This window comes from Myotis yumanensis, unplaced genomic scaffold (assembly GCF_028538775.1).
Source record: "Myotis yumanensis isolate MYYU_CA2020_CCGP unplaced genomic scaffold, mMyoYum1.0.hap1 SCAF_3, whole genome shotgun sequence".
In the NCBI taxonomy this organism is placed as follows: Eukaryota; Metazoa; Chordata; class Mammalia; order Chiroptera; family Vespertilionidae; genus Myotis; species Myotis yumanensis.
The window spans coordinates 9,689,359-9,702,023 of NW_027223754.1; the positions used below are offsets into that span (position 1 = coordinate 9,689,359).

A 12,665-nucleotide genomic window follows, 5' to 3' on the forward strand; every position below is an offset into this window, starting at 1 on the left:
CTCCACGTCGAGCATAATTTGACAGTGCAGCCTCTCCTATGGCCACACTTTCTAACAGCACAGTGACAAGTGCATTAATTACCTAAGTGCTCACACAGCAGAGGGTTTCTTGGAGGGAAAAAAATACTTGTCATTCTTTTCAAGTGGCTCATTCTGTTTGCAATAGAGGCATAAACTGCTGGCGAGGAAATTAAATTCTGACAAGCAGCCCTCTTGCTCAGCTGGTGCACTAATTGAAATGGAACCTAATGCCTTTGATGAAGTGCAATCAGAAGCGACACGGAATGCCAGTCTGCAAAAGAGAGAAAGCAGCCCACATCGACTTTCACAGAGTTACTGGCCAGATTCGGGGGGGGGGGGGGGGGGGGCGGTGGTACAGGGGAGACACTGGGACGCGGGGCGGGATAGTTTCCCAGGTCTGAGAGATGCCTACCTCAATGATACACGTATATGAAGTCACTGAAAATGGAAATGAAAAGTAATTTTACAAAGATGACCCGGTTCCTGTCTAGACCTTATTTTTCGTAGGATAAATTTCACAGGAAGAGAAAAGACAGCAGAATTTTCAGAGACCTCTCTACCAGAGCTGCCCTGCACGGACGTGCTGACCAGCACCCCCACCCCCCAACCCTCCTTGGGAGGAGCCTGGGGCATCACAATACACAGCTGGAACCTCTGGGTTAGAGCACGTGGCCATGAAAATATTATCACCTTCTACACATGCCGTGACGTGGAAAAGGCAGGGGGAGATGTTGTCGCAGGAATATCACAGCAGAGCAATATGCCAATCAATGTGAAGGACCGGTGAGCACACCAAGGTTCCACCTTTGATATTGTCATAGTTCTAGCGTTTTGTTCGATTATATGCAATACTTGAAAACAAATAAGGCAGACATGTAGAAATTTGTCCTAAAGAGGAGCAAAAATGAATATATGAAAGTGTTAATGTTGGGATTGCTGTGAGAAACTGAAATCATCTTAAAAGTAGCAACACAGATAAATAGGTTATAAATCCATACTGTGAACTATTATGCAGCTCTTTAAAAAGGCATTTTCTGTATGATCCTAAAATGGATCACTGATACTGTGAAGTGGGGAAAAGCAGGGTACAAATTGTGTGCAAGACACCAAGTTTGTAAACCCAAGTGAGGTAGTTCCCTCAGAAACAAAAATCAGATTATACACACAAAAAGACAACGCATTTGTTTCTGGGTGAGAGGATTATGTTCCTGCACTTTTCCAAAAAATTTATTAAAACAAAAAGAATGTGATTTTATCAAGTGGCAATTTTTAAAAAGCTTGATTATATTCCAGAAATCCTAAGAAAATGTGCCTGAAGTGATCAGTTAGTTTCTACTCTATATGCCTGTAAGTTACAGGTTTGGGAATACAGTACAGATGTCTTTTATGATTTTTAAAAGTTAAACCAATGGACATGGACAACAGGGGGATGAGAGCATGAGTGGGGGCGGGGGAGGATGGGGGCTTAATGGGGGGGATGAGGACACATTTGTAATACCTTAACTAATAAAGAATTTTAAAAAAAGTTAAAATATATAAACATGTCAAATGACTTTCTTCTTATGCAGGTAAATGACAAAATGAAGAGACCAACTGCATCCACTGTTATCTGAGATGTGAGCAGAAGTAAACCGCGTCACCTCTGGAAGCAGAAATGCCAACAGGCAGCGTGGACGGAAGCAGGTGTTTTCCCCTGATTATTAACCCTGGTTATTAATCACTAAGTTCAATAAGCACCTTTCAAATATCTTACAATGCTTATGTCTAGATGTTTTAAACCATTAAAGAAAAGTGTTTGAACTATTCTACTTAAGAAGAGAAGGGTCCCAGGATTCTTAGAGGAAACCGAGAGAGAGGTCAGGGAGAGTTGGAGTGGCCGTGCCTGACACGTGGTAAAAGTTCGATGAACGGTGGTTAGATGAATGAGTACAGCCAGAGCCCCTTGTTTCACGCACACAAATTGTTACATGAGAGGAGCGTTCAGTATGTTCTTGTCTTAATTTGCCACTGAGTTTCGTAAGCAGCTCTGTATTATCTGGATCATGTTGTTACCGTCTTCAGGTTACTCAACTCCAGCTCTTGAAAGCTCTGCTAAAATAGGAGGCTCTGGGTGCCGGCGCCTGGTGCATGTTCAGGGCCCACCTTCCTCCTTCCCGGGACGATGGTCCCTATCCTCTGCCGTTACAAGGAAAAGAACTCACGTATGCAGAGCCTCTCCCAACACCTGCTGATCACCTGGCCACTGATCTGTTTCAATTACCAGTAAGTAACCATAGGCAACACCTCTATGGCAGGTCATGTTGGCCACCCAAAGCACTGATTTCCTACAGCTTCCTCTAGAACAGCGGTTCTCAACCTGTGGGCTGTGACCCCTTTGGGGGTTGAATGACCCTTTCACAGGGGTCGCCTAAGACCATCGGAAAACACATATATAATTACATATTGTTTTTGTGATTAATCACTATGCTTTAATTATGTTCAAGTTGTAACAATGAAAATACATCCTGCATATCAGATATTTACATGACGATTCATAACAGTAGCAAAATTACAGTTATAAAGTAGCAACGAAAATAATTTTATGGTTGGGGGTCACCACAACATGAGGAACTGTATGAAAGAGTTGCAGCATTAGGAAGGTTGAAAACCACTGCTCTAGAACTTGCATTAAAAGGGGTATCGTATTTCTGCCCAATTTCTCCTCTTGAAAATCCAGAACAGGGAAAGGGGGGAAAGGTTCCACAGCTTCATTTCAATGCAAGGAGGAGATTGCTGTTCACTCTAACAGCAGATCACTCGGGGCTTCACACTGTAGCATCTGCAGAGGAGGCCACAGACCTGGGAGCCTACAGGGGAGACACTATAAAGGGGGGCCATTGGGGTGAGTGCCAGGCATCTGCCTGCTTCAGGACACAAGTTCGACCCCAGATTCTCAGCTCGGACCTGAGTAGACAGAACTAGGGCCTAGGGAAGAGGAGGGAGCACAAAAGTTCACGGAACTGAGAGCTGGGGGACTGAGTGTTCTGACCCGTCCAACTTGAAAATAAGGCAACATTTCACAAACCAGAAAAGGAAGGTCCCTCCCCTGGAAAAATGGAGTCTCTTCAAAGAGGTCTATAGATATCTGCAGAGGATTTCTAATAGCTTAACCAGGTATTTAGAGGCATTTTACAAATCCACGCGAGGCCACACTTGTCTCCCATCTTTTCTCCTACTTTCCAACCTCGGGGCCTTTATACCATTTCTCTGCTAGGGGTGCTCATTTCCCAGTCACATGGCATTCTCCCTTATCAACTTAAGGATTTTATCCAAATGCCAGCTTGCCATTGAGCCCTTTTGCCTTCTCAAAATTTTAATCTCCCAACCCCGCCCCCACGCCCGTCACACACATTCCTTCCCAAGTACCAGTTTTTCTCTTTAGTAGTCATCACTCCATACACCGCTACATATTTTACTTATAGGCCATCTCCTTCTGCTACCCACCCCAGCCATGCAAAATCCAAGGTAGGGAATTTTCTGTCTGCTCATGTAGAATAAATAGTACATGGTAGGTGACCTAAAAATAGTATTTGAATAAATTAATGAAATGGTCCCACATTTTTACAACATAAGTAGGAGAAAGATTAAGGCAACTGTTCAAGAAAAAATTGCTAAGAAAATGGAAATAAACATCATATACTACTTAGCTCAGCAGGAATATTTACATCATCAAAACATTGAAAACACTATATAAAAATGAATCCAAAAATGATGCTATAACTAATAGGAGGATAACAAGAGTAATGTAGGTTTTCCTAGGTTTTTCTAACATCATGCTAAGTCAACTGACAATTCCTAAATTTGGGACTCAAGAAATAAACAATATGTACACTTAAAAATGTAAAAAGAAAAAATGAGAAAACAGCTTAAAGAGCTGTGATTAGAGTGCACAAATTTGCTGGGTTTTTTGTTAGACATATCTATCTCTCTTTGATGTTTAAACTACATATATATAGTTTATGTTTGTAATTTGATAAAATATATGTAATTTGATCAAATAAAGTAAACATTTACAAAAAGGGAAAGAATATCTTTCCAAAGTTCTCAGAGTACTTGTTTCTTTCTAATTCATGTCACAGTGGTTGGCACGTAATAGACACTGAAAAAATATTTGCCAGATGGATGGATGGATCTGTCAGTATAAATACTCATGGAAAATAGCTTCTGGATTTCACAATAAATCACAGAAAAGTAGAATGAGTTCTTTGACCACAGAAAGATAAAATGCTTCATAAAGACTTTGCTTTTTATGTAAGTCATAGGTGAAAACCATAAAAGCATTTAAATTATGGCCAATAAATAGTAATAAGATAAAAATATGTAAAGGAAAACTTTCTTAAGGTTTTAGTTAGAAAATATTTATAAGAGTGCTGTTTACCTTTATACCCAGAATTCTGAGCAGTATCACATAGCCATCTACTGCCACCTAGTGGTTACATTTGTAAATATCGCCTGGTTTTGGCAACTGGAGACTTCACTTTTAAGTCACACAAAGCTATTTCTACATCCATTCTTCCATTCATCCACCCATCCATCCATCCTTCTCAACTCATTAACTAAATCCTGACCAGGTGTATAAATGTGAAAGAAAAACAGGCAGTAAAGCTAAAATATTTTATTAATAATTTATTGTCAGTAAGAAAGACTGGCTAATGGTAGTTTTCAGTAAAAACCTTTACAAGACCGTTGCATCACAAATATACAGACACTATAAAAACTGTGTCATGATGGTTTTGGTTCTAAACAGGTATGCAGAAGGTCCCCTTACACTTTCCAATAATGAAAAATGTTTGATAATTCTAAAATACAGCAACCCATTTAAGACATGGCATGGATCAGACCTTTTCCTCATCCTATGTACACCTAGAAATGCATGACTACACTGAAATGTATGAATGAAATGTCAAACTTCCGTGAAAAAGGACATAGCGTGAAACCCTGGTTATCGGAAACGATCAGGGTGCTAGGCAATGACACTAACACCACCCAAATCCGGTAAAAACAACACAAACCAACCCCACAAAATGTCTTGGAAAAAAAAAAATCGAGTTAAAACTATGAAAAATTAAATCTGTACATAACATTTACAAAAAAAAGGGGGGGGGGAGTAGGGAAGACAGGAAATTTAAAATAATCAAATCTATATAAATACATGAATCATGCTAACAAGATGGCAGGACAGGTTTCCGTTCCATTATCGTTAACACAGACAAAACGCAAATACAAAGCAACCGCTGGGACGCGGCACAGCCGGCGACACCTGCTCGCTTACAGTAGGTGAGGACACTGGAAACGGCGAACGCGGGGAGGCGGGTGCGGTGCAGCCGAGAACACTGCGGGCCATTCATAGAACCTCGGGGTTCCCTCAAGTCCAGGCACTTCGGGGGGAGTCGGGGTGTCAGACCTGCGTGTGCTGCTGCTGCTGCTGCGCATCGAGCGGAGGGATCGTCACCTCTTCGAAGTGGCCGTCGTCGCCGCTCTCATAGTCACTCATCAGGACCTCGGACTCCACTTCGCAGCACGCGGACACGTCGGAGCAGGAGGCCGTGGAGGCGTACACGGCCAGGGGCACGTGCTCGGCGGTGGGGGCGTCGCAGTTCTGGGGGTACCCGGGCGGGTACGGGGCGTAGGGCTCCCGGCACGGGAGGCTCTCGCCGGCGCCGGCTTTCTGAGGTTCCGACAGGTCGACGGGATAGAAATGGGGCAGGTACTGGTTCAAGTGGAACCGCTGCCGGTTTCGGGAGGAAGCGCCCGCGCTGCCCGTGGCGGGCATGTCCCGAGGAGGGTGTATGGACTCGAACTGGTCACCGAACTCGGGCGGCAGCGGGGGCAGCTCGTCGGGCGCGGGGAAGTCCTCGGGCGGGGGCGGGAAATCGCTCTCGATGTCGTAGCCTCCGGGGTAATAGTCTGTGTCGATGGAATTGGGATCTGCCGCGTACAGGGGCGTCTGCTCGTCGATCACCTCGTAATTGGGGAACTCCTGGATGTCCGGCAGCGGGACGGGGGGCATCCAGTCCGATGTGTCCCAGTGGTAGCCTGGGCAGGAGACAAAACGGCAGGTGTCAGCGTGCTTTCCCCCGAGACTGGGCCGCGGGGAGAGTGCTCAGAGCGTCCAGCGGCAGAGGCGCCACGCCTTGCACACGCGCAGGCGCATCCTCTGGGGACCCCCGGCTTCGCTCTGAAGACATCCCCCAACCCCAGCCCAGTTCTGAGAGCCTCTCAGAACCAGGCTCACTTCCTAAAATGTGGGCTTCATTTTAGGCAAGTGCCTTCCGCTCCAGGAACCAGAGTTTGCACAGAAGCCGTGTGCTAGCATCTAAGGCATGCACCTTCCCCCAAGGACCCCTGTCCTTCAGCTGCCCGTCTGCGATGCCCAACCCTCCGCTCCATGTGAAGAGGGGGGTTGGCTCAGCTCAGGACACAGGGAGGAAGTTGTGTCCTTTCAAAGAGGTCTCCATGTCAAGTAACCAACGTCACCTGATCTGCACTACTTGTCATTGAAAAATACTCTTTAATGCAACTCTTTAAAATAGTAAAAGTCATCTTTAACATGCTAACATCTTAAAAATGTCCTACATAATAATGATAATGTAGTAAGTTTCATATAAAAAAGTTATACTATTTTTCATTAGCCCTAAAAAACACAATAAAGTATATGAATACAGGTGTGTATCAAAGCATGCTTCCAAATCAAGCAAAATGCAAACGCTGAAACAACACATTTTTGATAGACCACATCAATTTGTTATTTGTTAAAAGTCTACAGATCACTTTAGAGAATATAAAAGTATAATAATTAAAAAAAAAAAAAAACCCCTCCCAATGTGCGGAAAGTTTTTTTTTTCTCCCTTAGAATTGTGAAATCCTATGGCAGAGAGGGAAAGGCGAGCGGATGGCATTTAGAATGCAGGGCGCAAATAAGGAGGGACTTGGTTACTGCGCATCCACCGAGCGAACGAGGGAAGCAAGTCAGCGCTGGGGCCCGATCTTTGCCAATTTTTAGTGCATATCAATCAACAACTGGCATGCATAAGTCACCTCTTGATTTGCCCAGGTCAGGAGCAGCCAAAGACTCTTTTGGTGGCAGAGTAGAGAGAAAAGAAAACATTTATAATTAAAACAGAAAGACGGCTGAAAAGGCAATCAAGACAAGTACATGATACAATGCAAACTGTTCATAACGGCCCAGTCAGCCACGTACCCTGCCTGTGAGCCATTAGCTATGAAAATTCCAAATGGCTGAGACATTTATGTAGCACAAATATAACGGGACACGAGAATGGAGCAAAAAAAGATGACCGATGATGATGACCTAGCGACTCTGCCGGAAAGCTCAAATACTATTTTACTTTCTTTTCCTTGTTTCGGCAACCTAAACCTGAAAGCACAGGATTTTGTTAGGAATAATTAAAATAAAGTATACAGGCTGTAATAAAATGTCAATTGATTTAAAAATCAAATGGAAATTACAGCTTCATGTTACTGAGAAACATTATGAAATCGCTTTGTCTAATACCAGGTAGCATCAGGTTACTTAGGTGATAACCCAAATACATCTAAAGCTACATAAGACATACTTAATAAAAACAGTATAGCCTTCAAATGTTTATTAAGGTCAGAGATATTCAAGAAGGAACTTAGATACTTATAAGTAATTAAAAGTAAATCTCTCCACCCCACCTCCCCTTCGAGTATGATTTAATATTTACGTTGTTCACCTTTCCCTGGAGGACCATTAGCTACACTTACTGCTCACGGCACCCACATTGTAATTACGCTCACTCTTTGCACACTCATTATACCCAGAACCCCAGCAGGCGTGAGAGAAGGCAGCTATAAATCCCAGACCCAGGGCTGGTGCTGACCCGGCTAAGCTTCAGGCTCTCGTCTTTGAAACGAGGGTGGAAATCCCTTGGAGTTATTACGAGGATTAAGTAAGATAAGGCAGGTCAAGCTCTCACTGGCAGCTAGCATCTTGAGTCTTGTTATTGCGAAAGTCGTAATCATGGGAGAGGTGTGGTTACCTTAGTGATTTTCTAAATGCTTTCTATGCCTTCCACAATGTTCTTAAAAACCCATGTAATAAAGTAATTTGGAACAAATAAGATTTGATTGATGGTTCTCTTCCAGGAATTTAAATCAAGAACTGAAGAAAACTGGTGGCTCTAAAAAATGAATAAGCCACTATTTAGTTAACATGCATCTATAGAATATTTTCAAAAGTCTAGTAAAAATGCAATCATTGCTTTTTAAAAAGAGGATTGACAGCCTTTGTTAATAAATGGGCACTAGATAATTCTTAAAATGTAAGCTAGTTTTCAATTTTAAAATCAATATGCCCCCCCTCAAATTATTTAACAAAGGAGGTTGCAGTGAAATAACTGTTTCCATTCTGTTTCTTTAAACGCTATCAATATTAAAAATATTAGAATCCTATCATGTTAAAACTAAAATTCACTAGGGCAAAATACAGATTACTTGCTGGTTCACCAAACGAAAGCACGGTCCTTCTCAGGAAAATAAGAGTCCGCCTCATCAGTAACTGGGACGGGCAACACTGAGACCTCTCGCCTCAACCCCCCCCCCCCCCCACCCCCCCATCAAATGCGGCACACCACCATCCTTCCTCTCCCTCAATCCTGACATCATACGTGTCCCAGCAGTTCAGGTCTCTAAGCTTTGTGTGCTCTGGGTGGTCTATGCCCCTGGTTCTCAAAGTATGACCCCCAGACCAGTAACATCAGAATTAACGGGGAACTTGTTAGAAACGCAAATTCTCAGGGCCAACATAGACCCATTCAATCAGAAACTCTGGTGCTGGGACCCAGCCATTCAGCTGGCTTTTAACAAGCCCTCCAGGAGATCCAATTTATCATCTAAAAACTAAAAACTAGAGTGCAGTTTGCATGATTACTCAATCTTCAGTACACTAAGAAAGGGCTAATTTAACTTACAGTAATTTTCAGGGAGGTGGTCAGTGCCCTTTCTTATGAAAATTTTGGACAGATATATGGAAATCGACCTTCTGCCATGTTCAACCATTTCCCTGGCTCATATATGGGGAAAATCTGGAAGTGAAGAGCCAGCTATAGGAAACTGTAAACACGGTGTGTTATTCTTATTCATATGAATATAACTTTTTTATATTAAAAACCTATTTAGATAGAATTACTTCTAAACTTCTTGCCGTATAAAGGCAATGTTGTCAGGATCCCCTGAGTTACTTCTGATGTTGTGGAAGTTCACTATGAGTGACAAAAGGAAATGTAAACGCACAACATGAACATATTTCTGCCATGGATCTGGGTTGTGAATATGTACACCTGCACAAAATAAAAGTCCGCAGCCCCCTCAGAACCACAAACGGCTACTTCTAACCCTGTGAGAGGCCAAAGCACACTGCACTAGCGACAGTCACTGTAACACAGGCACACGCATGACGACTGTACCTTCGTTCTTCACCGTGCCAGCCGCGGTGCTGACAAGGTGTATTACAGTCACTATGGAAGCTTGTAAAAAGGGAGAGAGGGAGGAAAAGTTAGGGAAATCTTCAGCTCGTGAGAATACAGGGCATTAAACAGGATTTCTTTACGTAATTTCTAACCTCGAAATTTAAAAATGTGAAGCGAACACTTTAACACAATGTTAATGTGATGCATGACTCCTGCACTCTTCCTGTTAGTTCTGTATCTCAGAGATTTTTCTAATCGAGCTATGTATTTGTTATTGTTAATCAGAGAAATAGAGTAATAACCATGTCATATTGTAATTTAGGAAAATAATGGAGCTGTCAATTTTTTCACAATTACAATTATGGATCTAATCATGATAAAACAGTCCTTATTTTAACATCACCCGGGCAAAAGACTTCACATTCAAAGAGTGAAATACTTGCTAAGACAATTTAGACAATTTTCTGAGTCCATGTAATGAACTCACACATTGTTCCAGGAAAAAGAAATTTAAAGAGCTACATAATAAGGTAAAATATGCAATACAAATACCAAAAAGGGGACGGGGGTGCTTTGTCTCTGGTCTGTGTACTCCCAGCAGAAAAATGCAGACGGCCTGCCTGGCTGTTTCCTGTGTAAATTCCTTGTCATCTGTGTATCCAATTGTTTTAAAGTGTTTACGCAAAGATGAGGGAGTGAGCATGATAGGGAGAAGGATGCTCTCAGAGATGTCCACACCCTGACCCTGGGAACCCTAACTGTTGCCATCCCCGGCGAGAGAGACTTTGCTGATTCGATCATGTTCAAGAGCTGGAGGTGGGGAGATTTCCCTGAATTATCTGGGTGAGCCCAATGTAATCACAAGGGTCCTTAAAGGGGAGAGCCTTTCCCAGCTGTGCTTGGAGGGGGCAGTGGCCACAGAAGAATGGCCATCGAGACGAGAGACGCAGGGAGAAAGCCAGGCAGGCAGCCTCTAGAAACTATAAATGAAAACAGCCCTGCTGACACCGTTTAGCGCAGCGGTCGCCAACCTTTCGGACCTCGCGGACCACGGGTTGGCGACCGCTGGTTTAGCCTACGGAGACTAATGTTAGACTTCCAAACCTCAGAACTGTAAGAAACATTTATCTTGTTTTCAGCCACTATGTTTACGGTAATCTGTTACAATAGCCTTAAAATACTAAAACTGTAATTTAAGTACAGACTCTTAATACAGACTTAACTTCACAATTGATAATGATCTAAATGATGATGAAGATTAAAATATAAACTCCTGGACATATTACTTTTTTCCCCCTCACATTGCATTATCTGGTAATTAATTTTTATAACTAATTTGACCATAATTTATTTAAAGTATTTAGGAGTTTTTTTAAAAAGAATGTTTTAAGAAAAATAATTAGAAAAAAAAATTCTGAAATGTATTTATAAAAAGCATTTAGGGAGCAAAATATAAATTATTACATAAACTGACAACTGTAACATTTTAGAATTAAGTGTAATGAAAAAATAATTCTAATTTGTTGTGGTTGGCATAATCAGCAAAGCTATGCTCATATACTGCATCACAATAATAAACACAGGTACACTTTCATATCATATATAGCATGCTTGAAGTCAGAAAAGAATGGAACATACTTAAGGTCATCTTTAGTTTGGAAAAGTCTGCAATCTATTACCCCAGATTTAGAAACAAGTAATTATTAGTGGGTTACTTCTTTCCACCAATAAAATATTTAAAGTGTTTAAACACATTACATTTTTATGCCCCCCCCCCCAAAAAAAAATTCCAGTAAACTTTACTAATTCTGGGATTTGAAAATTTCCACTAAAAACTCACTCTATTGTGTTTAGTGAACACTGACAATTTTCTCTACTGGTATGTGTGTTATTACGGCAAAGCTGGTTATCCATGCAATTTACCCCACGGAAACCAGATACACGTGACTGGCATCACAGAACCCGCTGCCAAACTGTCTTCATTAGAAAGGTAAGCAAACTTACTAGCAATCTCTTACACTGTGCTCTGTCAGTGCGCTCTGATCCACATGGGAGCTGGGGCCGCAGGGAGTGAGGAAGAAACAAATAAAACCTTGTAATGCCGAAGGTGCTACTGAAGGTCACACTGCAGACCGCCCAGTCTCCTCTTAGGGGCATGGGAGAGGGGAGGGGTGAAGGAGGGAGGGAGTGATGCTCAAGAAAGTTGCTCTTAGGGTTTTGAAAAAACCCACAGAACTTCTAACATTTTCCGTTTTGGGAAAAAAGCCAATACAAGGTTGGCCACCAAGGTAAACATTATCTTTCCATTAATTCTATTTTCTGCCCTATTATTGGAAAGTTGCCACAGTTCAAACACCAAACCGCTACCAACATTTTTAATATCTTCCCCAGCAGATGCTCATGCAAGTATGTACTGGGCGTGAACAGTGGCCCACGGTGAAACGTGGAGACACTCTGAGACCTAACAAGGGCACTGGGTGCATCCGCGAGAGACATCACACCACGTGATCAGCGCGAGGAATAAGCAAGGGAGCCCAGCGGCTCACAGTTCTGCTCACTCACCGTTGTCATCACAGGACTCCGACTGGAAGGAGCTGAGGGACTGCACTTCGGACAGGCTCTCCCGGGCACTGTACGGGAGGGACGGCTTTTCCTCCAGAGGTTTCTTGGAGAGGCAGGGGTCAAGATCCACCACTTTAGCTACAAGGAAGAAACGACAGACAGGAGGCTCCATGAGGGCTCGGCCTGTGTTTTGGTCTCGGCTGTAGCCTGACACAGAGCAAGCATTACCAAGACCGTCTGAGGTTTATTCAGTCAAAGAACACTTGAAATAAACATTTGAAAAACAAACAAAAAAACACAGAAAACCCCACAAAAAAACCTATAGCACTCCTTGCAGATGCACAGAATAGAAATGAACCTGCCCATGGATATCATTAGACAACCTGGGGAACTAAAATTGTTTTAAAATGGTACATACAACTTTTTACATTTTTTTAATCCTCACCTAGAGATACGTTTTTATTGATTTGAGAGAGAGAGAAATGGGGGGGAGGAGAGAGAGAGAGAGAGAGAGAGAAAAAAAGAGAGAGAGAGAGAGAGAGGGAGAGAGAAAGAAACATCAATGTCAGAAACATCAATCAGATGCCTCCT

General features: G+C 42.6%; 1 protein-coding gene across 6 annotated transcripts in view; it reads right to left on the reverse strand.

Moving 5' to 3' along the window:
- Nucleotides 1-4,659: 4,659 nt before the first annotated feature.
- Nucleotides 4,660-12,665, reverse strand: part of FAT1 (FAT atypical cadherin 1) — a 125,927-nt gene continuing 117,921 nt past the window's right edge. For 2 of the 6 annotated variants that reach the window (XM_070408245.1, XM_070408243.1), the window contains 4 exons: nucleotides 12,075-12,212; nucleotides 9,510-9,569; nucleotides 7,099-7,134; nucleotides 4,660-6,096 (listed from right to left, as the gene is read on the reverse strand). In XM_070408245.1, the coding sequence (XP_070264346.1) occupies nucleotides 5,459-6,096; nucleotides 7,099-7,134; nucleotides 9,510-9,569; nucleotides 12,075-12,212 (872 nt within the window). In that variant the 3' untranslated portion in view covers nucleotides 4,660-5,458. Of the gene's footprint in view, nucleotides 6,097-7,098; nucleotides 7,135-9,509; nucleotides 9,570-11,516; nucleotides 11,568-12,074; nucleotides 12,213-12,665 lie in introns of those variants that run through there. The other 4 variants (XM_070408246.1, XM_070408248.1, XM_070408244.1 and 1 more) reach the window with 3 other exon arrangements.